The sequence below is a fragment of the Doryrhamphus excisus genome, linkage group LG20, assembly GCF_037039965.1.
Source record: "Doryrhamphus excisus strain RoL-2023G ecotype Guam linkage group LG20, RoL_Dexc_Guam_v1.1, whole genome shotgun sequence".
NCBI lineage: Eukaryota > Metazoa > Chordata > Actinopteri > Syngnathiformes > Syngnathidae > Doryrhamphus > Doryrhamphus excisus.
In genome coordinates, this window is record NC_136376.1 from 13313723 (window position 1) to 13340000 (window position 26278).

General features: G+C 40.7%; 4 protein-coding genes across 4 annotated transcripts in view; 2 read left to right on the plus strand and 2 right to left on the minus strand.

Annotated features, from left to right (window-relative positions):
- Positions 1 to 629: 629 nt before the first annotated feature.
- agpat5 (1-acylglycerol-3-phosphate O-acyltransferase 5 (lysophosphatidic acid acyltransferase, epsilon)) lies at positions 630 to 19953 on the plus strand. Its single transcript, XM_058058968.2, has 8 exons — positions 630 to 1406; positions 2135 to 2204; positions 2278 to 2393; positions 2471 to 2560; positions 3509 to 3599; positions 5955 to 6116; positions 14669 to 14792; positions 18413 to 19953. The coding sequence occupies exons 1-8, from the start codon at positions 1188 to 1190 to the stop codon at positions 18636 to 18638; spliced, it is 1098 nt and encodes a 365-aa protein (XP_057914951.2). The 5' UTR covers positions 630 to 1187; the 3' UTR covers positions 18639 to 19953.
- A 2219-nt stretch (positions 19954 to 22172) lies between these two features.
- LOC131108028 (glutathione S-transferase A4) lies at positions 22173 to 23871 on the minus strand. Its single transcript, XM_058058664.2, has 7 exons — positions 23847 to 23871; positions 23667 to 23777; positions 23540 to 23591; positions 23202 to 23334; positions 22667 to 22802; positions 22475 to 22600; positions 22173 to 22390 (listed from the first exon to the last, which is right to left on the minus strand). Exons 2-7 carry the CDS (start codon positions 23748 to 23750, stop codon positions 22259 to 22261), a joined length of 663 nt encoding a protein of 220 aa, XP_057914647.2. The 5' UTR covers positions 23751 to 23777; positions 23847 to 23871; the 3' UTR covers positions 22173 to 22258.
- Positions 23872 to 24432: 561 nt separating this feature from the next.
- On the plus strand, positions 24433 to 25934 carry tmem14a (transmembrane protein 14A). Its single transcript, XM_058058665.2, has 5 exons — positions 24433 to 24593; positions 24838 to 24919; positions 25004 to 25105; positions 25183 to 25270; positions 25515 to 25934. Exons 2-5 carry the CDS (start codon positions 24844 to 24846, stop codon positions 25555 to 25557), a joined length of 309 nt encoding a protein of 102 aa, XP_057914648.1. The 5' UTR covers positions 24433 to 24593; positions 24838 to 24843; the 3' UTR covers positions 25558 to 25934.
- Positions 25635 to 26278, minus strand: part of LOC131108027 (glutathione S-transferase Yc-like) — a 2075-nt gene continuing 1431 nt past the window's right edge. The window contains exons 6-7 of the mRNA XM_058058662.2: positions 26252 to 26278; positions 25635 to 26166 (exon numbers count right to left, since the gene is read on the minus strand). The exon at positions 26252 to 26278 is cut by the window's right edge and continues 99 nt beyond it. Coding sequence (XP_057914645.2) covers positions 26029 to 26166; positions 26252 to 26278 — 165 coding nt within the window. The 3' untranslated portion in view covers positions 25635 to 26028. The remainder of the gene's footprint in view (positions 26167 to 26251) is intronic.

Consider the following 26278-nt stretch of genomic DNA (forward strand, 5'->3'; position numbering starts at 1 on the left):
ATTTCTACTCTTCTGCACTTTGGTGTGCATGCAACTGGTCCCACCACCCTCAGACAAAGAGACTGACTATTCATGCTGTTCTATAGAACAAACGCGCTAAGGTGCTGAAACCAATGCACAGAGTGAACTCTCTTCCTGGCTGTTTGAACGTGCGATGGAAGAAAAACAGACATGCAAGCACTTGGCAATATTCTGAGCTTGTTTTCCTTTACTGCGTTATTTATTCTCCCACCCAGACCATGAGGTGTTTTTCTGAATGAGAAATCTCATCAAGTTTTAATCTGGTGAGATTTTGTGAAATGAGATCTTGTGATACTCCTAATAAATTATTATTGTAAAATATGTAAATATGCTCAGAAAAAAGTGTTGTAAAGCTATTGTGTACTGTATGAATATTGGATGATAAATGAAATGGATATCATTTTCCGTATTGTTTGAACACTTAAACATGTATGGAAAACAAAAAAATGAATTATAATTAGACAATCATAATCAGGCCCTAATTTTAACAAATTACAAAAAACACGTGTATAGACAAGATGCACTGTGAATTACAGTATGGGACTTTAAGATTTGTCACGCCCCTTAGTTGATTTGACCAATCATGTTCGTCGATGTTGGGAGGTGTCGTTAAGCAAGGAGGTGTGTGACATTTGTTGGCAGAAGCTAGGCGTTAAACCTCTAGCGGATGAAAGAGCGGAATTAGTGTGTATTTATATGGTTTTCCCCGATAACAGCTAAACTAACACTTACACTCGCTTTTTTATCCGCCTACGTTAGACACTTTTTAATACGGCGTTTTGATTCTAAACTTGTCTTCCTATGCAGCACTTTGTAGAGTCGGCTAACGGTTACGACTAACTTGTACAGTAGACTCGATCCAACTCTGATGCGTCTGGTTTGTTTTATAACGTAAAACATAAAGGTTTAGTTACTTTATACAATTTTATATGCTACTACAGATGAATAGTCCAAGATAGCAAGGCTGAGTGTGTCATGTACACAAGGTTAAAACTAGCTTTAGCCAGCTCCTCTCTTGTCATCGTGCTGCAGCGGTTTACTGTCTAATGCTGATTGCTGCGATCAAGTGTGCTTTAAGAAGCAGGCGAGAGAGAGTTTGGCACTGTACAGGAAAACAATCTGGGATTCTTTTTTGTATTTTTATTTTTGTTAAGTGAGGTGACAACATGCTGCTCTCCCTGGTTGTGCACACTTACTCCATGCGGTACTGGTTCCCAGCCACCATCATGCTGGGGTCGGCTCCAGCTTACCTTCTGTCGTGGGGGACTTGGCGCCTCCTCTCCTCTTTTTTACCGGCCAGATTGTATCACAAGTTAGACGACCGACTGTACTGTATCTACCAGAGCATGGTCCTTTTTTTCTTTGAGAACTACACAGGAGTGGAGGTGAGTATCTACCAGTAACTGACCTGCAGAAAATAAAAGTTCTGCATGATCTTTTTACAACATAACTTTCACCCTAATAACAGTAGTGTGTCACTAAGTTGATCGTTACATGTTGATCGTTAATCAAAACATGTTGCATAGCCAACAAACCCATCAGGCCTATCAGGAAGGTTTGCATTCCTGTGCAGCTTTTGACCACACCTTTTGATAGCACACACGCCTTTGGCACATATAAACAGACTTCTATCAAATATTTGTAATATATATAAATGGCTGCACAAAAGAATTACAACACTGATTCACACAAATGAATTACTTAAATGTTTTTACAAATGCTGCCATTTTTTTTTTACTCAAGGGCTCATGCTGCACTGTTGTTACCAGGACGCTAACAATTTCTCCTCACTTTACCCGTCCCTAGTGAGCCTCGCCAACCAGAGCTAGTTGGCTAGTTGTTTTACATGTGTTTGCATGTTCTCTCATCCTTGGAGTACTCTGGCTTCATCCCACAATCCAAAAGCCTAATTTGACACTGTAAATTGTACATAGGTATGAATGTGAATAGTTGTTTGTATGTGTACTGTGGTTGATTGTTGACTAGTCCAGGGTCTACCCCATGTGATCCGTCCCAGATGGAGTGATGTCACTTGTTGTCATCGATTCGACCGCATATACTTTGAGTAATTTCCATAACAAATAACAATATGGTATTTCTCCCTCCACTCTAGATCATCATATATGGAGATATACCAAAAAACAAAGAAAATGTCATCTACCTGTCCAATCATCAATGTACAGGTAATGTACAGGTCTACATACACCAGTGTAAGTCTAATGTGGTTGATGTTCCTGTCCGTTCATGTTTTCATAGTGGACTGGATCATCGCTGACATGCTGGCCATAAGGCAGAGCGCCCTCGGCCATGTCAGATATGTTCTGAAAGACGGGCTTAAGTGGCTCCCACTGTACGGATGGTATTTCTCTCAGGTAATGCCAGCTGAGGTGTGGCAGGATGTCTTGCTTTTACACAGTTGTGGTCATGGTTTGGCTTTTTTTATTTTCAGCACGGAGGGATCTATGTGAAACGAAGTGCCAACTTTAACAAGCAGGCTATGAGCAAGAAGCTTGTCTCTCAGAATCAGTCAGGAGCACCAGTAAGTCCATCATGATGGCTGAAATTACTACTACTGTAATCATTGCATACATTTGACTCCCAAACCCGATTACCTCATGACACAAATGAAATATTTTGGTTGTGAAATATTTCCACCCTCGGGCATCTCTGTGTGGAGTTTGCATGTTCTCCCCGTGCATGCGTGGTTTTCTCCGGGTACTCCGGTTTCCTCCCACATTCCAAAAACATGCTAGGTTAATTGGTGACTCCAAATTGTCCATAGGTATGAATGCGAGTGTGAATGGTTGTTTGTCTATATGTGCCCTGTGATTGGCTGGCGACCAGTCCAGGGTGTACCCCGCCTCTTGCCCGAAGACAGCTGGGATAGGCTCCAGCACCCCCCGCGACCCTTGTGAGGAAAAAGCGGTAGAAAATGAATGAATGAATGAATATTTCTACATAAATTACTGATAAAGAACATTTTCAGTTCCTACCCGAGGTTTCTCCTGCATAAGTGCACAAGTTCTTGTTTCATTTCCCTCTGACTGAATTGCTTTGTCCAAACGAGGACATGATATAATGGAACCGTGTCTAGTCAGTAGCACACCTCATATTTTAAAGCCTGAGTCATGCACTTGAATGGTGCCTTATCTCAAGTTACTGTACTTGTACTGTCAGACAACACTTTTCAAGTTCAGTAAGAAAGCGGCAATAAATCCAAGAATGGTCCCAGTATTTTAATGTACTGCTAGTCAGTGTACAAGATTTATTTCAATTTGTTGTTGCATGGACTGTTGTCATTGTTTTTTTTTGTATTTTCTGGAAGGTGTGTGCGTGCGTGTGTGCATGTGCGAGTGACCTGTTGCCCTGGAAACCAGACTTGGACACTGTTAAAGCTAGATCAGCCTTGTGTTCCTGCTTTAGCTCACTTTTTGCCCCAAGAGTCAAAAGTTAAAGCTTTTCATTTAACAGGTTTTTCTTCTCACAGATGTACCTCGTCATCTTCCCGGAAGGAACACGGTATAATCCCGAACTTAAGAATGTTATCAGTGACAGTCAGGCCTTTGCTGCTAAAGAAGGTACTGACATACTCACCACTCCACTGCATGCTCATCAACACACACCCTGTCTGTAAACAGCTGGCTAAGAGCTCTGGTCATTGGTTTTTGCTCACTGTCAGCTGTGCTATAAAGAGTTGATATATGTATTATAGTATACAAGCCAATATAATTACTTTGTAATTACAGTGAAACATAAACGCTCAAATACAAACCTTTCTGGGACACTGGTTTGAATGCTGAGACAAATTTCCCAAACTGCCATGTGCCATTGTAAGCATTGTGTGCCATTATCGTGTAAAACAGGGGTGTCCATACTTTTTCCACCGAGGTCCACATAGTGAACAAATTTGAAGCATGTGGAGGATACTGTTACGTTTTTAAACCAACTCATGTACATAACTTCCTTCTCGTACATTTTTTTTTACTTTATCGTAACATTATAACTTTTACCCACCCTAAATGTTCCCACCCTAAATCCGTAGATTTATTCCCTTTTCTCATATTACTATTGTTAAAAAAAATTACATTTTTAGTCTTTAACATTTCAACTTAATGCTATTTTTTCCGCTTCATTTTATGACTTTTTTTATGGCATCCCTGTCAGTACTGGCCATTTTTGACAATTTTGAGATTTTTCAAGACAGTTCTACGACTGTATAAGCGAATTTAGCCCTATGCAACAAATTTAGCCATATGTATTTAGCCAAAATATCTAAACAGCTATGCCACAACATAAGTCTGAACTGTGTGTGCACGTGCACGCATGTGCATGTATTACAATTTCCCTTCAATGCGCAATCTTGTGCACAACTCGGCTCCATGCTTTTTGATTTCCTGCTTGCGTGGAGGTCAATTGCATGGAAAAGATGCATGCCAAGCTCTTGTAAAATGCACTACTGCCAACTTGCAGTTATTTTTATGGCTAGAACTTTTTTGCCGTTGCGTCATCACCTCTATTTGCGCCTTGTGCAAAAAAAACGCAAAGGGATTGGGTAGTGGGGTTGGAAAAAAACAAATAAATACATCTTTGGTAACGAATGAGTTAATTGCATTTTTTGAATGTGCTGATGGCCAATAAAAAAACCCACCGGTCTGCACTTTGGAGAGCCCTGGTCTATTAGTAAAACTTGAAACCAAATGATGGCAGTGCCGAGGAAGGATTACTGTTTCTGTTTGGCAGTCTCTTCACATTATTAGTAAAAACAGCTGACTTTGCGATATATATTCAATTTTTTCCAATTATATTATTCCACGATTATTTAACCATATTGTACAGGCAGTACAAGACATGATGACACCTATTGCTGCTCCTGTGGTAATCATCACAGTGCTGTCTTTTTGTGGCAGCCTCGTCAAACAAGTCTCAAAAGATTAATGACGTTCGATGCCATTTCAACCTCCCAGGATCTCCTGCGACTTTATTATTAGTGGCTTCCAAATCATATGAGGGATTTCAATTTTTAAGGTTCCACTGTACTCCTGCATAAAAGTAAGGTACTTATTTTATTTTGTCATTTCATTCAATTATTATGTTCAGGGAGGATTACATGCAAACTGAGTACAAATTATGACTACATTTTGTGTAATTAGCCACGGAAGAAATGACATAAACTCGTTATATACTTGTAGCTAAGTAATACCTTAAAACCTTTGAAACAATTTCAAAATCTAGTGGGATCTTTTAGTTTGCTGTTGTCTGTTGTACAGTACTTCCACTAAACTTTCTTAGTAATAGACTTCATGATTAACCTTATGTTTGTGTCGCTTGACATTTTCCCGCTTCCTGTTTTAGCTGCATCAACATTTTTCGTAATGGGTACCCACGCTGCAGAGATGAAGAGTAAAAGCTGAGCCCCGGCTTTGAACGTTACCTACCCCATTAATCCAAGCAAATCACCCACAGGAGCCGACATACGCACATGACATTATCTGTTATTAGTGAGGTATTAGTGAGCAGAGGAGCCTGCCACTTCCACACTGAAAACACTGCACAGTAACTGACCTCTCAGCATGTCACGAGCCTTTGCATTGACCTTCTGTGCTCCAAGTATTACATTTCATAGAAAAGCACTCGATAGACTTAATTCAGTCATTGAGATTAATGCAAGAAAAATGCCCCGTTTTAATGATAGCAAAAGGGGAAATACTTTATTGGATTCACGGCACCTGCCCCCCACTCCTCAACTAGTTTTTGAAGAAATTGAATGAAGTAGTTTTTAATACTGTAAACTGCAGAAAAATAAAAACTAATGTAAACATCAGTTTCTTGGGGCATGTCATAATTGAAACATTTTTGGGAGCATTGTGTGACTGAAAAAGAGGCCAAATACGCACGTGTTATAATACATACTACTTCCCTTGTGTCCTCTGTAGGACTTGCCGTTCTGAGACACACACTAACACCCAGAATGAAAGCGTCTCACATCGCACTCGAGACCATGAGGGGCCACTTGGATGCGGTGTATGACGTGACAGTGGCCTACGAGGGAACGCTGGGAATTGATGGTCGAAGAAAAGCAGCACCTTCAATGCCGGGTAAGTACAATCTCATCTTGTTGCTCTCATGTCTCATGAAGGGATCATTATGTACAGTTTGTACAGATGGAGCTAAAATACACCTAGGACGACTTGACCTCATCTCAGTCAGCGTCAGCAAGGTGTAATTCAACCAGTGTTTGTTGCAGTTACAAAAAAACAACATTTAAAATAAAGCTAAAACTTGGTTTCCTCTTTTGAGTGAACAGGAAAGATAATACTGATTGTATAAACATCGAGGGTGCTGCGCAAATGCTTAATTACCTCCATATTCATAGAGGCTCTTCAGTCAATTGCTACTTTTATATACAGCTGGTTAAGACAGGCCTTGTAAATACTGGTTATTATCTACAAAATCATTTGTACAGCCACTTTAAAAGCTGTTAGGAACAGCTGCTAGCATTCTTTGTTAATCAGTATTCGTACAGTCCCACCGGTGTTATATTACCAATTCCGCAAGATTGAACAGTGCCGTAACACCCTTAGGAATTCATCACAAAGCCACCATTACCTGCTGCCTTTTTGTGGCTTCCTGTAAACAGCATGACTCCCTGTTTCAGAGTGTTTCCATTATTTGCGTGTTCACAGTGACTCCGCAAGCGCTGGTACAGTGTTTAGTAAAAACATCCCGTCACTGTCAGGATTTTCAGCAGTTTTTTCAACAGAAAACTTCTTTTTCTCATCATGCGTTTCCTGCTCTCATGCAGTGTGGCTGACTTGTGGATAGCAAAGAGCAGAAGGCGATCTCGAAAAAAAATGGTACAATGTGTTTTCATGATTTCTTTCAGATTTCACATACATGTGCTACATATATGTATACTATATACTAGGCCTGCACCATATTTCGAAAAAATATCGTCGATTTTTATGTTAGCACCACCGACATGTAGTCCAGTCCAACCAGTGAGTCCTATGTGAGCTTTACTGGGTAAATGGCAACTTATGACACCGTGTGACGACAACAAATATGTAGCTCATCAAACTTTCATATTTCACAACTATAGCTGGCTGCACGGAGAACAAGTGGTTAGCATGCAGACCTCACAGCTAGGAGACCCGGGTTCAATTCCAGTCTCAGCCATCTCTGTGTGGAGTTTGCATGTTCTCCCTGTGCATGCGTGGGTTTTCTCTGGGTACTATGGTTTCCTCCCACATTCCAAAAACATGCTAGGTTGATTGGCAACTCCAAATTGTCCATAGGTATGAATGGTTGTTTGTCTATATGTGCCATGTGATGTGGCTGGCGTCCAGTCCAGGGTGTACCCCACCTCTCGCCCGAAGACAGTTGGGATAGGCCCCAGAACCCCCCGCGACCCTCGTGAGGATAAGCGGTAGAACATGAATGAATGCTAGCTATAGCTATCGATGTAAGAACGTCATGGAGGTTGCGAGATATCATCTCTTAAATTAAACTCTTATAAGCTATTTTTATTATCATCATATCTGTCCAAACAAATGCACCTATGGTTGTACCAGGTATTAAAATTGATCAATAAACTGAAGAAACATGGCTGGCCAAATCATTTTCCCATGATTGAGTACAATTTGGTGAATGGGAAGTTTAAAAATGTTTATATTATAGGAACAAAACAGCATGGGCAAAGCTCCTGCTTCAAAATGCTTGCAGACTGCATTTTATGATGTTAACATTGTATTTTTCCAGGTACGAAAACTGAATGTAGATGTTGAGGTTTTGTCAAAGCTTTTGCATCAAATTGTTTCCAGTTTGCATGAAAAATACACATGAATGTATTCATGTGTTTTAATGCAAGTAAATGCAGCATTTGAAATGCTAGAGTAATTTTTAGTTAGTCTGCAAAATAATGGAATAAGCAACTTTAGGCAAGACTTTAGGTCAACATAAATGTAAACATTTGTTCTTTTACATTTGAAAGTAATTGAGTTGTGAGCTTAATTGTTTGTTTTTAGATACATTTTTTTAAATATGGTTCATGCATATTATATTTTTACAGGAAAGAAAAAAATATTGCAATAATGAATTAATCCTATCAGATGGTCCTTTTGAAATTAGTGTTTCGGGAATACCATTTAAGTACTCCTCCTCCTCACCGGTTAATAGATATTGTCACTCTATTTTATCTTGTAAATGTTCTCCTCGGCCATGCCCTTGACTTCGGTCTCTGTATACATATAGTATTCCTTTTCCTCCATTCGGTCCACTACCCTGGAAATACTTTTGAACGTCTTCCGCATGGAAGGTGTCTAGTTTTTGCCTTTTCAATCAAATGTAAAATAGCATGCTTGTATGAAAAGGCCGACAGTCTTCCATTCATCATTGTCTCTTTTAGGAAAAGACACATGAAGAATGGAATCATTGACGTCAAAAATGTTCTACTTGAAAAAAAACCTAAAGGCCTCCCGGGTAGCGCTGATATGCCCAAACAAAAATATTTTGGTGTTATATATAACTAATATCGGCCCTCAAGTAATAATTCAAATTTTTACTTCTTCATTCTTTCATTTTGAAGCAAAAGGGGCGTGTCCTGCGTGAGACAGGAAGGTCCCGTAGACATAAACAATAATGGCACCAATAACTAACAGACACACATACACTAATATTTACGATGAATGTGGTATACCATATGCCGTCTTTTTTTTTCCTCTTCGTGCCCGGTGAGACACGGCGTAGCGCCCGCTCCACGGATAATTTTTTTTTTAGATTGTTTTCTCGGTGCAACAGGTCACATGTTCACCTGCGCTGAGTTTTTTTCTTCTTTTTGTGGTATCACATCCACGGTACAACAGGTACTGTTGGGTATCCTGTTGGATTTTTCTGCTATTATTTTTTCTGCTTTACTTCCTTTTTCTCTCTCTCCTCATTAACCTTTCTCTTTTTATATTTATCCTATTTATTATTTTGTTTTCATTTTTTTTTTCACATTTTTTAATTTTTATTTTAACTTTTACTTCCCTTTATCTGTCTCAGTTATGATGGTAATTCATAGGGAATTCTAATAACTGGGTTAATTTGTTGTCAGTGAGGTGGTGCCTTGCTGTGGTAATTCTCAAGCTTCTACCCTGGTGAGGGCGGAGAATTCTTGCCTGTGCTTCCACAACAAGTCACCACTTGCAATCCCACTGCTTTAATATGAGGGTGATTTCTCAGACTCCGCCGTCCATCAGTTACTTGCCATTGACTAGTATTCACAGGGCTTTATACGCACAATTTAAATGCATAGGACTCCGCCATCCTGTTCTCTACGGAATTTCTAGGACTCCGCCGTCCCTCAGTTACACGGAATTTAAATGCATAGGACTCTGCCGTCCTTCTCTTGACATGTTACACACCTACTGTTGTCTTCTTTCTTCGAGGTATTCCGTCAACCGTCAGACCCCAGCTGACGAGACGAAAACTAGTCCCAGAAAGGGTCTGTGTGCCGTGGCCACGGTCTTTCTAGTTGTCGTTTCCTCAGTTGGAATCCTCAGGTATCTTAGCATCCGGCTCCAAGGACCAAGAAAATGTCAGGTCTAAGCACCTTAACAATGAAACGCAAGAAAGAAGGCAAGAGTTATCAATTTTACTCGCGAGGAGAACGGAAGAGATGTACTCGGCATACAATCTCCAACCGCTCTGAGTACACTCTCCGTTGCCTGCCTTTTTATTTTCATGAGGTGTTCCCTAAGTTACAAAGTTCACAATGCAGCCCTAAAGGACAGGGAAGGGGCAGTTGCGATGTGATGTGATCAAGCTTACACAAGCAAAACAGTTGACTGCATTTAGATGTATGATAAGAAAACAACTGGTGGACTTCATCGTGTCTCTGTGTGCCGCTGTGGTCAGATGTTTTCTGTTTCCTCTTCACAATCTTGAGTGTCTTGAAGTCTTATTCCATACGCACACTCAGCAGAAGACCAGCAGGATACAGGGTACATACATATAATATTTAAATGTGTTCACAGTCAAATATATGATAACTTCAATTAACATTAACCTATCAAATATCGTTATCGCAAAATTAGACACCCATATCGCACAATTACCAATATCGTGTAGCCCTACTATATACATATGTGTGTATATACATATACATATGAGAGTGTGTATATATACATGTGAGAGGTAAACTAGACAAGGACATACTACAAGCATTAGTATTTTATTTTTTACAATAAGTTTAAGATAGATAGATAGACTTTCTTTATTGTCATTGCACAATAAGGTCAAAGTCCAGTCCAGAACAGTGGTGAACCAGGAACAAATCAACCATTTTTTTACAATCAAAGGAGGTGGCTCTACATACCGGCATCATTGATAATACCACTGTATGGCCGAAACAGTGCCACAATGGTACAATGGTACGCTGAATGGTTCAAACATCTACATGAATGAGCATCTGACAATAAGCAACAATGACATCGACGTGAAAGCACGTAACCTGAGGAAGCAGGGAAAGATTCAAGGTACTTTGAGGGCCAATGGCAAAATCTACGTCAAGCTAAATGGAGAGCCAGAAGAGGCAAGACTGCTTGTCAAAGATATCAACAATTTCCCACAAACAAAGAACGATACAGTTGCAATAATTACAATTAATAACATTTGACATCATTACCCCGCTGCAAGGGCCTTCTACTTCAACAAGAAGTACTGGAATTAAGAACTTGCACATCTACATTCAATGACCTTCACAGTACAACATGAAAGATGGTAGGACAGGAAGACCTACAAGTGGAAACTTTTACCTATCCAGACCACAAACGATTTCTTCGGACAATAGTATGGATCTGGAAAAGTGAAAAGGGATTTTTTTAATTTATTGACAAACAACTGGTTTTATTGTACGGAATAAAAATGTAAATAGTGCATTTCGAGTGAACAAATATATTAGCAATTGATGTGAAACGGAGAGGGGTAGATAAAATAAGCTCTGCCACGTCTTCCTTTTTGGATATATGGAATTGTGAATTTTAACATGAAGTATTCCAATGTACCTTGTGTAAATGTTAGCATCCTTATATTGCTAACATAATGACAAATGGAACTGGAGGTCAGCTACAGTATATAGCCCGTCTATGTCCAGTGATCGGAATAACGGCGTTTAAATAAACGGTGTTACTAACGCTGTTACTTTTTTCAGTAACGGGTAATCTAACTAATTACTCTTACTGTCAGCATAACGCCATCACCATTTGCGACACCCCGTTACTGCACGTTACTGAAGCCGCCTAAAAATATATAACCGACTTCAACTAATCTCTCCCCGCGCAGTGAGAGTGTTGCTGAGTGACAAGGGAGGTGGTGAGATAACCACATAAGCAATTAGGATTGGCCAAGGTTTAGTAAGATTGCGTCTTCAGCCAATCAGAGACCCTTAGGTGGGCAGGTGTTTAGAGCACATCCACAGTGCCGGGTAGTAGATTCAGTTTAGCGAGGGATGACGCGTGAGGAGGACTCTAGTGAAAAGACAGCGTTTGCCAAATGGAAGTACAGACACCATTTAACCTCGTTGAGGTCAAAGGTACAAATGTATACGTCGAATGTACATAATGTCCCCGAAAAAAAACTTGGTCCACATCTTGTAGGAGCAGGTCAAACCTACAGAAACACCTGTCGACTGCTCACGCTTCTACGAAACTAGTCGCCCAAGACAGTTGAAGATACTCTAACAAAGGAAGGGACACCATGTAAGCAGCAAAAGCTTGATTTTTGTCCAGCTCCCCCAAAGCTAACGCAGACAGGACTGTATGACTCCATAGGGAGTCATTCAGGGCTCTGATAGACAAAATACAGAGGAAAGGAGGCATCGGTCCGCCAGGAGCGAGTAATGCAATAGTTACTTTTACTGGTAACGAGTTGCTTTTGTAGTGGAGTAACTCAGTTACTTTTTTGGAGAAGTAACTAGTAACTATAACTAATTGTTTTTTTAAAGTAAGTTTTACTAAAGTTTTACTTTAAGTTTAAAGTAACGTGTCCAACACTGTCTATGTCAAGAGAGAACACATTTTAAAGTTTTACATGCATAAAACAATTCTAAATACATGTAAATGATGAATGCAAGATGTAAATCTACATTTAAGGTTATTTTTACCTTATTTTAACTTCATACCTTCTTTTTCAAGGACATGATGTGGCAGCAGGCTCGAGATCCTTTCTCTTCAGCACAAACCCTCCTGTTTTGTCATGAGTTATTTCTTGCCTTCAATAGTGTTTTTCACCTTCATTATGTAAGTGTTGGCACTTGCAACTGTTTTCCCTCCATTTTGGGTTATCGAGGTTTGTTGGGCACTGGTAGATTGCGTCAGCAACATGCATTATTGTAGGCCAAATTTACATTGTTTCTATCACATATTGAGCACTGATACCTGAGATTAAAAAATGCACTATGGGTGAAAATTTATGATGAGCCTAAAACGCACAATAAGATTTACAGTTGAACTTAAGTTGACCTTCTCTTAACTTTTTCATGCACATCTTACTGTCCAGTGTTTCAGTACTTTCAACTTCGTGTGTGATCCATGAATGGACCGATAAATGATCTTAGAATGGGTTTTTAAAGAGTCCTCTTTATCATGCTGTTCATATGTTGACATCATGAGACCAAGATGACACTCAATAACTGATCAACAGTACGTCGGCATTGTGAGGCTTCAAACTGGATGTTCTCAGAGGGAAGTGGCCCCCATGCTTGGTGTCATGGTGTGTCATCAGCTGGTTGCAACAGATACAGAGAGACTGGAAAAGTCCTTCACCCTTCAGCAGTGAAACATTGAACATGTGCATCCAGACGTTTAGAGAAGGTCAAATTAAGTTCATTTGTCAAAGGCTATAATGCGCTTTAGCTTCATTCTGAAATGTCACTCAAAAGCTGAGTATTCCTAAATTCCTGTTAGTAGTAATGCATTCCATTACAGAGAGAAAAAACAATATGAGGAAACTTTATACTGTTAATTTCGAGTGGAACCTCGGTTAGCATCTGCTGTTCGTTTATTTTTCAGTCAGCGCTGACAATTTCCCCCAACATTTGCCCTCAATTTTCCGGTTAGTATGTGATATGGTGAGAGGAGGTGCGTCCCATCAGGCAAACCAGGCATTTGCCTGAGAGATCCCCTCAGGTAAATACCCCTGAGAGATCGGTTGCCCCAAGTGCTAATACATGTACTGCACAGAAGCGACAACAATTTCTATTTACAATGCAATTATGAACCAACGACATATTAAACCCACTTAAGGGGCCCTGCACGGCCCAATCAGCGCAAGCTGCAAGGTTTGTTTGTTTATCGCCCACCGAGTTCCCCACTTGAGAGAGGCACGATGAAGAGGAGTTATCCCAGAAATTGTGTACAAAGGAGGCCCCTTTAATTTCTTGCTTTGAGCCCCCAAGTACCTTTGCCCTGCCACTGTATATAGATAGCGACATTGGAATCGCTTCTTCTTTGTTGGTGTGTGCGGCTATTTCTTCCAGTCAGCTGTACTTGCCTGAAAAAAATATTTCACGGGGTTACTTCCCTGAAAAAGGTTAAGAACCACTGCTTTACAGAGACCTCAGTAGCGCCACAATCTCAAAAACACTTGTTTGTGTGTGTGTGTGTGTGTGTGAGAGACAGAGACCACATGATTGCTTTTTTTTTATTAACAAGCCTTATTTCATCTGTGCTGTGAAAGATTCTGCTCTTGACTTCGACCTGCTTTGCCACTTTGCCTCTTGGCCACAGCATCAAGTTTCCTGATCCGATTGGATGTTGTGGAAACAGGAAATGTATGTTCTCAGGGGATGGTTGTGTAGCCTTGAGCCTTCACAATTGGTGACCTCTGGTAGCTCCAATTGTTTTATTTGACTCAAGATTGATAAGTCGACAATTTGATTGACAAATCTTACCTCATCATTTGTCGGTGTATTTATTTATAGTGTTTATTTACAGCATTATTTTGTTAATTGATGGTTTTGTGGGTTTTTCCAACAAAACTAGGTAATAGTGATGTTAAATGTTCAGTTGTCCATTAATTTAATTAATAATGGACATCATTTCTACATCATTTTATGCGTATAAAGCTTGAAAATGTATTTTGTGTTCACATTTTTGGGTGTCTGGAAAAGATTAATTGGATTTACATTATTTTCTGTGTGAAAATTTGTTTTGGTTTGAATTGGACCTTCTGGAATGGATTGCCATGAACCAAGGCTGCCAAGGCCCTTCTTGTCAACAGCTTTTTTTTGTGAATGATATCTACCAATGTTGGCGGATATCATTCACAAAAAAATCTATTTTGTTTTTTTTAGAATAGAAACTATAGTTGTCTAATCATGGTAGATTTGAAGAAACCATATTAGGTGTATGCAGGGTCAGATGCTATAATATATTTTGTTATATTTGGTCCTCCTTGAATACAGAAGATTAAACTTCACTTTAACTATTAAGAGCCTAGATTGTTGTTCCCACATTCATTCTGCAGGTGACAAATATTCAAGCCTATTCCATTTATGGCTGCCTTCCTGCATGGAGCAACAACCAACACGCTCTCCGTGCCGCTTTGCTGATAGTCTTTCCTGTTTTTGTTTAGTCTCCTTAGATATTATTGTTTTTCTCCTTTGCAGAATTCCTGTGCAAAGAATGTCCGAGAATCCACATCCACTTCGAACGCGTGGATGTCAAGGAAATTCCTCCCGAGCCGCTCTTCTTCCGCAGGTGGCTGCACGAGCGCTTTGAAATCAAGGACCGGTGAGTGTGTGTGTGTGTGCGCAGACATTGCATGGTGAACATTATTTTGAATTCAATCAATAAACAAAGCCTCTGTGATGTTTTCCTTGCACGCTTCCCCAGATATGCCTGCCATTGCATTCTGTCTTGTGTATGACTGATATAACCCGCAATAGTCCTGTGTGTCTTCGTATAATAACATCACAGTTTTCACTGAATTCTTTGATGTGAATACACTTAGCTCTGCAAGTGTTTTTTTTAAACTAATTTCAAAATTAATTTCCGTCTAAATTGGCCACTAACTTGAGCCTGTGTGGGGGTAGTGTTAGGACAAATAACCCTCATGTATTTAAATGTCCTCTAAAGCATTTTTCAATAGTTTCCTTGAGTTTTATTCATGAAAAGCTTGTTTGTCCTGTAGTACAATATACAGTGAAGAAAATAAGTATTTGAACACCCTGCTATTTTGCTATTTCTCCCACTTAGAAATCATGGAGGGGTCTGAAATTTTCATCGTAGGTGCATGTCCACTGTGAGAGAGATAAACTAAAAAGAAAAATCCAGAAATCACAATGCATGATTTTTTAACAATTTATTTGTGTGATACAGCTGCAAATAAGTATTTGAACACCTGTGTATCATCTAGAATTCTGACCCTGAAAGACCTGTTAGTCTGCCCATTAGAAGTCCACCTGCACTCCATGTATCATCCTGAATCAGATGCACCTGTTTGAGGTCGTTAGCTGCATAAAGACACCTGTCCACCCCATACAATCAGTAAGACTTTAACTTGTAACATGGCGAAGACCAAAGAGCTGTCCAAAGACACCAGAGACAAAATTGTACACCTCCACAAGGCTGGAAAGGGCTACGGAGCAATTACCAAGCAGCTTGGTGAAAAAAGGTCCACTGTTGGAGCTATCATTAGAAAATGGAAGAAGCTAAACATGACGGTCAATCTCAATCGGAGTGGAGCCCCATGCAAGATATCACCTCGTGGGGTCTCAATGATTCTAAGAAAGGTGAGGAATCAGCCCAGAACTACACGACAGGACTTGGTCAATGACCTGAAAAGAGCTGGGACCACCGTTTCCAAGGTTACTGTAGGTAATACACTAAGACGTCATGATGTGAAATCATGCATGGCACGAAAGGTTCCCCTGCTTAAACCAGCACATGTCAAGGCCCGTCTTAAGTTTGCATATGACCATTTGGATGATACAGAGGAGTCATGGGAGAAAGTTTTATGGTCAGATGAGACCAAAATAGAACTTTTTGGTCATAATTCCAATAAGCGTGTTTGGAGGAAGAAGAATGAAGAGTACAATCCGAAGAACACCATCCCTACTGTGAAGCATGGGGGTGGTAGCATCATGCTTTGGGGGTGTTTTTCTGCACATGGGACAGGACGAGTGCACTGCATTAAAGAGAGGATGACTGGGGCCGTGTATTGTGAGATTTTGGGGAACAACCTCCTTCCCTCTGTCAGAGCATTGAAGATGGGTCGTGGCTGGGTCTTCCAACACGACAACGACCCGAAGCACACAGCCAGGAAAACCAAGGAGTGGCTCCGTAAGAAGCATATCAAGGTTCTAGCATGGCCCAGCCAGTCTCCAGACCTGAACCCAATCGAAAATCTTTGGAGGGAGCTCAAACTCCGTGTTTCTCAGCGACAGCCCAGAAACCTGACTGATCTAGAGAAGATCTGTGTGGAGGAGTGGGCCAAGATCCCTCCTGCAGTGTGTGCAAACCTGGTGAAAAACTACAGGAAACGTTTGACCTCTGTAATAGCAAACAAAGGCTACTGTACCAAATATTAACATTCATTTTCTCAGGTGTTCAAATACTTATTAGCAGCTGTATCACACAAATAAATTGTTAAAAAATCATGCATTGTGATTTCTGGATTTTTCTTTTTAGTTTATCTCTCTCACAGTGGACATGCACCAACGATGAAAATTTCAGACCCCTCCATGATTTCTAAGTGGGAGAAATAGCAAAATAGCAGGGTGTTCAAATACTTATTTTCTTCACTGTAGCATCCTTCACATTTCATTTAATTAAATCTTCTCAATCGGCAATACTGGAAGCAGGAAGCAGAACTGGAGGTATCAGAGATGCGGATGCTGAGGTTCACATTGGGAGTGACCAGGATGGATAGGATCAGAAAGGAGTACGTCAGAGGGACATTACATGTTAGAGGCCTTGGAGATAAAGTCAGAGTGGCCAGACTGAGATGGTTGGGACATGTCCAGAGGAGAGATAGTGAATATATTGGTAGAAGGATGCTGCCAGGTAGGAGGCGTAGAGGAAGACCAAAGAGGAGGTTTATGGATGTAGTGAAGGAGGACATGAGGGTAGTTGGTGGGAGAGAGACAGATGCAGAAGACAGGGTGGGATGGAGGCGATTGATTTGCTATGGTTGCTGTGGCGACCCCTGAAGGGAAAAGCCAAAAGAGAAAGAAGAAGAATCTGCAATACTGTAGAAATAAATATGCCTGTTAACTTTCTCATTCATCCAGGTAATTGTGTTCCCAGGACATTGAATAGATCTCAACTGCATTGTTCAGGTTGTCTCAGAAGACGTTTTGCTTCTCATCCGAGCAGGCTTTGTCAGTTCATCCTCAAAGACTAGGTGGGCAACACACCAGTCAGAGTAGATAGGACAGCTCTAGTCTTCCGTGTGTCCAATTAAACTTGGATGTAATTTAGAGTAGTCAGTGTACAGCTCGTCCAGCAGTATACATTACTATCCACAGAAAATAAGTCAAGTGACACACATTATTGTCTAAAGAGCTGGCAACACGTGAGTACCCCTCACATTGCGCGCGTCCAATTTAGTGTGTGGGCCATTGTTATCTGGCAGTGGCCTAATCCTTCACCAGCATTCCCCAGAGCTGCTCCAGCTCTTACTTAATGACGCCACACAGGCTTGCAATTGGGTTCAGGTCTGCAGGAGACATACAGGGTACTTGGCTGCTTCATCACGTTCAGCCTCCTCATCGAGGCACTGGTCATCTTGGAGGTGTGTTTAGGCTCCTTTTCGTGTTGGAAAACTTCCATGCTCCCAGTTTTCCCATGTAGCATGGCGGACCGAAAGGTGTGTGCAATGTTAAGAGTCCTGTGTTGTTTGTAAAGTCGATGTGTTTGTGTGTGTGTGTTACGTTGCTCATGTTCTTCTAACTCCATTTGCTGATATTCTTGTGTCTTGCATATTAAAGCTAAGAGCGCTCCGGTATCGGAGTTGTGTCAGTGTTGGCAGATAACCAAATACTGGGATCCTGTGGGATTGCATCCCGCAACATGCCTCAGGCAGTAGAGTGGTCATCTCCCAACCTGAAGGTTGTTGGTTCCATCCTTGGTCCCCCTGTGAATGTGTGGAAGTATAATTGGGCAGATACTGAACCCTCACTTGCTGTTGATACTGTGTCATCAGGAGGTGAAGGTAGGATGAAAAGCGTACTACGATGGATTCAATACCGTGAGAATACAAAGACCTGAATAAATGTCAATATTCCCGAGCAATTGAAAGCCCGTCGACCATTGAAAAGCCCTTTTTGCCCTGTTGAATTGCAAGCTTTTCTGTTGTGTGTTGACAAAGAACAGCAGAATTGCTCAGGGACTTGTCTGTCTTCTCCAAGGCTTCTGGCACACTTCTATGAGCGTGACGATGGAGACAAACTATGCAGCTTCCCCGGGGAGGGCACACATTCCCACCTCAGCCTCTCGAAAACCCTCCCGTCAGTGCTCATCTTGGGGGGCCTGACGCTAACATTGCTGCTGACCGAGAGCGGCAGGAAACTGTACTGGAGGACCTGGGTGTATGGGACTCTAGTAGGATGGCTGTGGGTCAATGCGCTTCCTTGACCAGCGTGCGCACTGAGGATGGTGCCTTTCTTCTCTACTCCAACACAAGAGGTGTTCCACGAGCAGTGACGAGGTTCTATGAGGAACCGATGCAAAGAAATGTTTAACACTGCTTTCTTGGTAGTATGCAGCCAGAAGGGTTGAGAAACATGTGGCTTGGTAATACAAAATGAAACAAAAACAGATTAGCTAAAAAAAAATTGAAAAAAATAGTCCTCTCTTCCCCTTCCATTACTCTCCTACCGAACCTTGCATGCTCCACATTCTTCCATTTTAGCCAATTCTCAGCTCCTGACATGGTATTTATCTTTTTAAAAAGCAAAGGTCTGACATAGTCTAACTGTGAAGTGCATTGTTTGGCTATTATTTACGCAAGGTTGCTCATAATGCCGTTAACTGGCTCCTTGCGACATGTTGACCCTGTTGTCAGTGCATTCAGGTGGCTTTACCGTAGGAAGGTCATGCTTTGACATGACTGCAGCATCATCAATGCCTCCAGAAGGGCTTCTTCATCCACCAGCTGTACTCTTCAAACATTGAAAATGAATGTAGCCATTTCAAGTATAATATGCATATAATGATCTTTTATGACTTGAAGATGCGTGTCACCACCTTAATTGTCCCCCTAAAAACAAGGTCAATTGCCAAAACTCGTCGTCTTTGCCGTGTTGTTCCATCAGTGTTTTATGTTGAGCAATAATTAATCAAAGCCAGCCCCGTGAATTCATATTGATTTTTTTTCTACAATAGTCTCAACCTGCTTTGTTGATGTAAAAATATCTACCTTGCTTTAAAGCAAAAAAAGCTTACAAAGCCATGCAAAGCCAAAAGCCATGTGTATTATACATATATGCATCTCTGTATTGTGACTTGCCATTGCTGTATTGTATTCCACTTTCCACATCACTTTATGTCACTTTACACATTTGTAGTCTATTTTAAAGGTAAATCATGTTTTTATACCTCGTCCATCGGTTCACGCCCCTCCCTTATCCCGATATGTCACATATTTTATAATAACTGCTATCCAACTGAAGTTCATCAGGAAGTTTCTTTTTATGTAGACGCCATTTACATTTTTGAAAAACTTTCTGCAAACTTGTGCCTTCTCTTTGGCCCAGAGGAACTCAGACTTGTGTGTGTGTGTGTGTGCGTGTGTGTGCGTGTGTGTGTGTGTGCGCGTGCACATTATTGTCCACACTCGGTGGCGGCTTATGCTCTGAAATTGTTTCAATTACAGTTTTTGACCAATTTGATGTGTTGTGGGTATGGGAATGTGAGTGAAATAAAGTGTTTTTCTTGGGAGAGAGTCATACTGGGTTAGCATGGCCTCTGTTTTGTCCTGGTCAACTGCACCATTTAACGATGCTCCTTGAAGGTTCCTGATGTGTTGATCTATTTCACACATGTTAGAGACCTTCATTTGAGAAGTCTTTAAAATACAACCATTTGACCCAAAGAAAAACTGCCAGCTTCCTGAAACAGATATCAGTCTTAAAAGTATTTCAGTCTGAAATACTGTATACTAGTACATGTCAAATACTAATAATACCTGGGGGTAACAGTCATGATGTGCTATATATATATCACTATATTGACGGTTACTATGGTACCCATTATGCCATTGTATGGTCATATCACCTCCTACAAAAAATACATCAATAAAATAAAATAAAGTAAATTATATCAAAAAGGCAGGAAGTGAACAAATGTAACAGTTACTGATTGTAAAAGTACCAGATGGAGGGGTAGGATTTAATAAGCTTTGCTTCTTCCTACTCCTTTTGGACTGGGAACTGATTATGGGATGGACTCAATTGTAATCTGATGCATGTTCAAATGAAATAAAACCATTACCATTACCATTACCATTACCATTAGCATTAGCATTAGCATTAGCATTCCTTGACATTGGAGTACCAAACTCCAAGATGAGAAATTGTGGGTGAGTTCACTGATTGTGAAAGAATGACGCCATCTTGTGGATGAATATAAAAACTAAAAATGTGGACAATTACCAAAAATTCTCTAGGTCTGTGTAAAATCCTATATTCTGCTCTTCGATAGCTTCTTCACAGAGATGATGTAAAATATATTCTCAATAAAAATCAAATCAAACAAAAAAGGGGGCAAAATGCATTAAAATTGCACAATGTGAAGGCGAAAAATCTTGACATGTTGATAGGAATAACTAAGAAATATTTTCTTTGTATATGCAGTCGAGCCTGAAACTATTGATACAAAACGTACCAAAGCAGTAAGGACCCACCGCCATGTTTGACAGTGAGGATGGTGTCCACAAACCATGTTCCCAATGTTCCCAATTACTCCGAGCAATTGTGATGCTTTAGAACAGTGGGACTACAGTATTTGGACTGGTGTAGAACTGGTGTAGAACTTTGGATGTTCTTCTCGACCACATGTGCGGACAGAAGGCCGAAGCACTGCTGGTTTTCTTTCCAAGCAGTTTCTCCAGCAGGTGATTCACATTGACGAGCTCGGTTGGCAAACAACTTTTGGTGTGCATCACTGCCACCTTCTGAACTGGAGGGTGGAACACAAGCTAAATCTTCTATCATCTATAAGTCCGGGTTTTCTTAAAAAGGAAAATATATGTCTATACAACACATGTCCCGAGTCGAATTGCAAAATATTAGCGAAATTGAATTGGATTTTTTTCCTGAATAAATGTATCCTCCAATGCACTTCTCTCCTGTTGATATTGTCTGCAATCTATTAAGACATGATTGATGCATAATGACATGTTTTTGTCCACAGTAGCATTTTACTATCTTCTGGGAGAGACCTGGGACATTTCCGGACAACAAAACACTTGTTGCTTGAATAAAAGTAACACTAAAGCCGAATTCACATCAGACGCATCAAATCGCTTCTATTTTAATCGGTATGGAAATTCACACCAGCCAAAACACGCGCGTCTCACGTACGTCGTGTTTTTACGCGACGCAAAAGATAGACAGCAGCACACTAGTATATAGTATATATAGTATATATAGTATATATAGTATATATAGTATATATAGTATATATAGTATATATACATATTCAATATAAATGTCCGCTTTTTAACAAAACAAAAGCTTTAAAAAACCTTGCGTTATGTAACCGCTGCTCATTGCAACGACGAACGATTAATCATTAAAGTGGAGCAATTAACCTTTTACATGGCCCAAAAACAGCACTTTTACAAGGACAACACAAGAAAGGAAAAGACACGGCCGTGCTCAACATCAACAACTTTAGATATTTACGGCAAGTTAATGAAGCACACATAATCACGTCCTTTTGTTTGGCTAGCAGAAGTACCCAATGCCGTGTCTGTCTTGCTCTTGTTGTATTACTGAGTTGTAACATAAACTTCAAATGCGCAAAGGAGCGACAGAGCTGAAGGGTCTCTAATGTGAACGGAGCCTTTTAAATCAATGCGCCTAAAACGCTATGCGGACGTGACGTCACGACATCATCGTGAATATTTTTGTAGAAATAGCAAAAGTAAATAAACGACATGAAGAGTAGAAGCATTGCAGAATAGATGTTTTAATGAAGTTCAGTGAGTGTTGATTCACTACATTCATTGTTCGTTGACTTGAAGAGGAATTTCATGGGAATTTCACATTGAAGACTTCCATGACAGTTTTTGTGTATGCTCCATCTGGTTGAGGCTTCCTCTTGCTTCCGGGCTGCAGGAATCTACTGATGGCCGGAATTTGTGTCATGCGACCCTGGAAGGACTGTGAGGAGATGCGACAAGCAACGTCATCTTCTAGCAGCACCTTGGCTTCTATTTCTTTTTACCAATTGCCTTAAACGTCTACCTTGATGTTGCGGAAGTCGCCGAGGATTCCGGGAAATTTCTCCTCCAACATGAGGGTGCACTCCAGCAGCAGCACATCCGCCAGGCTGAGTTTACCTCCCACCAGGTAAATGTGCTCAAGCAGTCGCTGCATTGTGGGTTAGATACACGGGTTAGAACATGTCCTTGACCAAGACTGCTACGTGAATGGCACCTTTTCAAAGACAGGCAGGTAGCGCTCTTTGGCTTTGGTCTCGATGTTCTCCAGTTTGCTTTTCTCGTCAGTACTGAAAGGCAGAATCATGATGGTCTCCATCAGATCCATCAGTCCCTCTGAGTACATGTTGATCCTGTGGACAAGTGGGTGTTGTCAAGCACAAACACAATGGAATCTCTAAAATTGTGCATTGTGCTTTTTCTTCGGCTTAAAAAAAAATCAGATGGAGTTTCCAAGTGAGACACCAGTGCCACCAGTCCTAATACTGATACTGTTCCAGTATCAACATCTCCACTGTTCACTTTAATACACACGGTATTAACGCTTCTTTGCTTTTTCTTCACACTTAAAGACATGCAACAACTTCAATAATTATTTTTAGTCACAATTGTGACACATATAGTTAATAGAGGTGTTCTAGTGGCATCAGTTTGACCCTGGAACAGATCATTTAGCAGGCGGACCAACATGGAATGTATTGTGTTCTGCCGCTGTAGCCAATTCTAAGACCTACTGGATGAATGGAACATACATGACACGGTCTTTGATGTCTTTGCCGTGGAGATTGTACTTCTCCGCTATGTAATTCAAGATGGCCCTGGTCTGAATGAGCTTCATGCCGTCTATTTCCACCAAGGGGACCTGCTGAAACATGAGGTCTCCATCTGCAAAGAAGGCATTCACGTACACTCCCAGTCAAGGTGAGTCAGCATATTAAAGCATACCTGTACAGAGGTCAGGTGATATTCCACAAGTCCACATCTCTGGTGTAGGCTTACAAAGTGTCTTTTTTTAAAGAATAAGCACTATGACCTCTAGACAGCTCAGGAAAAAAGATGATATTTGTATTTTGTGGGAAATAAAACTCACCATTCAGCAGCTTGAGGTACTGCTCTCGGGTTGTCAGAAAGAACTCATCGAACTAAACATTAAAATGAACAGGAGTGAATCATCTTGCACGGTGGAGCAGCTTTGTCTTCAATTTTGTCATTCTTACCTCAACCTGCGCCACAGTCAAAAGCCAGCGGATTGATTCCATTTTGCCTCTGCCATTAAAGTAGTGCAGCTTCACGCCAGCCATTGCGATACTTTATGTGCAACTCTAAAACTTTTTTGGACAGGAAAGTTACAAAACAATCAATTTGACAAGTAAAGTATTTGCAGTGTCTCAACTTACCTGGTGACCTGTCCAATGCGAACAACGAAGAAAAGTGGCGAATTGTGCGGTATAAATCGATATAAATCCTGTTCAAAAAAGAGAGGCGGGCTTAAACGGAATACTGTAAATGTGATAGGCCGACGAGGTGGGCGGGACGTTCCAAATGTTGATACCAAAGCAGTCGGTAATAGACCGATGTTAGCGTCATGAAATGTATATTTTTCAGTTCTCTTCGATTATTTATCCACAGTATCGGTTTCGGACCGACTTTAATTGTAATATCGGGCGATTGTTAGTCAGTTTCTACAGCCACGTTATTGTCTGTCAGCACCCTGTAAGGGTAGAAAGTTGACACAGCAGTCAGGCTGCACAGGTAGTCTGTTCAGTCAAGCCAGTCAGTGGAAATTGACTACAAGAGGGGGAGTGTCGCTCTCAAAGAGCCATGTTTGTTTGAGGATTTTATGTGTGCTGAGTTTGTACATGTCCTCTGCTGTTCAAACTCAGCATTGTTAGACATGCTGTGTCACATGACAGAGGAAAAAAAGCTTACAGGTCTTTGTCACATGGTTAAAATACAGCTCGACAGTGATACAAGAAGCTAAAATGGGCTATACGTAAACTCTTGTACTTCCCTACTTTTTACGCGTCTGTGAAGGCAACACACATATACTACTACGCATGCGTATCATCGTGGTGTGTTTGCCTGAACAAGGAAGTGTACTCGAGCAGTAGCTGGTGACAAGACTCCTTCTGTTTTAAACAGAGGTATGTTCTTAACGTAGCTGAACAAGCTCGAATAATTGTATTTAACACATATAACATTAACACGGTTAATATTTTTTGTGGTTTCCAAAGGCATTTGCCGTACAGTCAGCCAATAGTTATTTTGCGTCGCATCTCAATGCGAAATTTACAGCGACACCTAGTGACCAGTTGAAGGAGGTGCAACTTGTAAAAACTAAAATGGTTTCATACCAAAGTATGAAAACTTACATATGTCTGTTTCCAGCTAACAATGGCGTTTGACTGGATTGGATTTGGCTACGCTGCAGCCATCCTTCTGGGCGGATACATGGGATACAAGAGAAAAGGTTGAATGAGCTGAAGAGGGTTACCTCCTCTGACAGGTGAACTAAACACAACATCCTAATCATCACGTGTCCCCATCACTTAAGGCAGTGTCATGTCTCTGATGGCTGGCTTAGTCTTTGGTGGACTGTCTGCTTACGGCGCCTACAACATCTCCAACAACCCCACTGACATCAAGGTGTCGCTGTGTAAGTGTGCAAGAGTGCAGTAATCGTTCTCTCAAATGTACAGGCCCACATTCATGTCTTTTGCTTTTTGTCTTCAGGTGCCTCCGGAGTCCTTTCTGTTGTCATGGGGACGAGGTACAAGAAATCAGGCAAACTGATGCCAGCTGGCATTATGACTGTTCTCAGGTCAGAATCAAACTATGTTGATGATGGTCCAATACTGTTAACTCCCACTGGAATGACCCTCCCTTAATTGGTATACTGAAACCATTCTTTACTTCTCTATGGGTCTAACGTACTCATTCTATAATTGTACTTTCACTTTCTACTATTATGCATTTCTAGTTGTTGTGGCGGGAAAGGGGTGCTGGAGATGTTGAACTAATGTCAGTTTTCCTAATGGCGGGCTTGTTAATGTTTCTGTTTGCAGTTTGTTCATGGTGTTCCGCCTGTTGTTCCTGATGGTAGCGTGACCGACTGACGAGTCTTCATACATGATTCCGACTAGTTTTTGAAAGCACAGATCAAACATTTTACCTACTGACCAATAACTTTATTCATGTTAGCTACATGCTGTTGAATATATATATATATATATATATATATAGATATAAATATGTGTGTATGTATGTATGTATGTGTATATATATATATACTATATGTATGTATGTATACACTATTTTGTAACCTTTTCACTACATTACAAAATATCTAAAAGTGGTCGTTTTGTTGCTTTGATTTTTCAGTATGTGAGTCTTGGTGGAAAAAGTTTACACCCCTGCACTACGCCATTGTCAACTATTTGTTGTTGTAACTAGCAGATTAAATAAATGATATATGCAATGCAGAATACCTTTAATGAAGTGAAGTATTCTATTCCTAACATTCATGAACTTTAAATGTGGAATATATTAACTCATTGTTCATTGAGTGGAAAAGGAATTTCATGGGATTTGTATGTTGTAGTTGAAGACTTCCTTGACCGTTTTAATGAGCGTTTTGTCTTGCTGAGGCTTCCTCTTGCTTCCGGGCTGCAGGAATCTACTGATGGCCGGAATTTGTGTCATGCGACCCTGGAAGGACTGTGAGGAGATGCGACAAGCAACGTCATCTTCTAGCAGCACCTTGGCTTCTATTTCTTTTTACCAATTGCCTTTAAACGTCTACCTTGATGTTGCGGAAGTCGCCGAGGAT

Coding starts and splice junctions, on each gene's coding strand:
- agpat5 (XM_058058968.2), top strand. CDS start 1,188: ATGCTGCTCTCCCTGGTTGTGCACACTTACTCCATGCGGTACTGGTTC. Junction 1,407..2,134: donor AGAACTACACAGGAGTGGAG/GTGAGTATCTAC, acceptor CCTCCACTCTAG/ATCATCATATATGGAGATAT. Junction 14,793..18,412: donor CGCTTTGAAATCAAGGACCG/GTGAGTGTGTGT, acceptor GTCTTCTCCAAG/GCTTCTGGCACACTTCTATG.
- LOC131108028 (XM_058058664.2), bottom strand. CDS start 23,750: ATGGCTGGCGTGAAGCTGCACTACTTTAATGGCAGAGGCAAAATGGAA. Junction 23,592..23,666: donor TGACTGTGGCGCAGGTTGAG/GTAAGAATGACA, acceptor TTTAATGTTTAG/TTCGATGAGTTCTTTCTGAC. Junction 22,803..23,201: donor GACATCAAAGACCGTGTCAT/GTATGTTCCATT, acceptor ACTTGTCCACAG/GATCAACATGTACTCAGAGG.
- tmem14a (XM_058058665.2), top strand. CDS start 24,844: ATGGCGTTTGACTGGATTGGATTTGGCTACGCTGCAGCCATCCTTCTG. Junction 25,106..25,182: donor TGACATCAAGGTGTCGCTGT/GTAAGTGTGCAA, acceptor TTTTGTCTTCAG/GTGCCTCCGGAGTCCTTTCT. Junction 25,271..25,514: donor GGCATTATGACTGTTCTCAG/GTCAGAATCAAA, acceptor TTCTGTTTGCAG/TTTGTTCATGGTGTTCCGCC.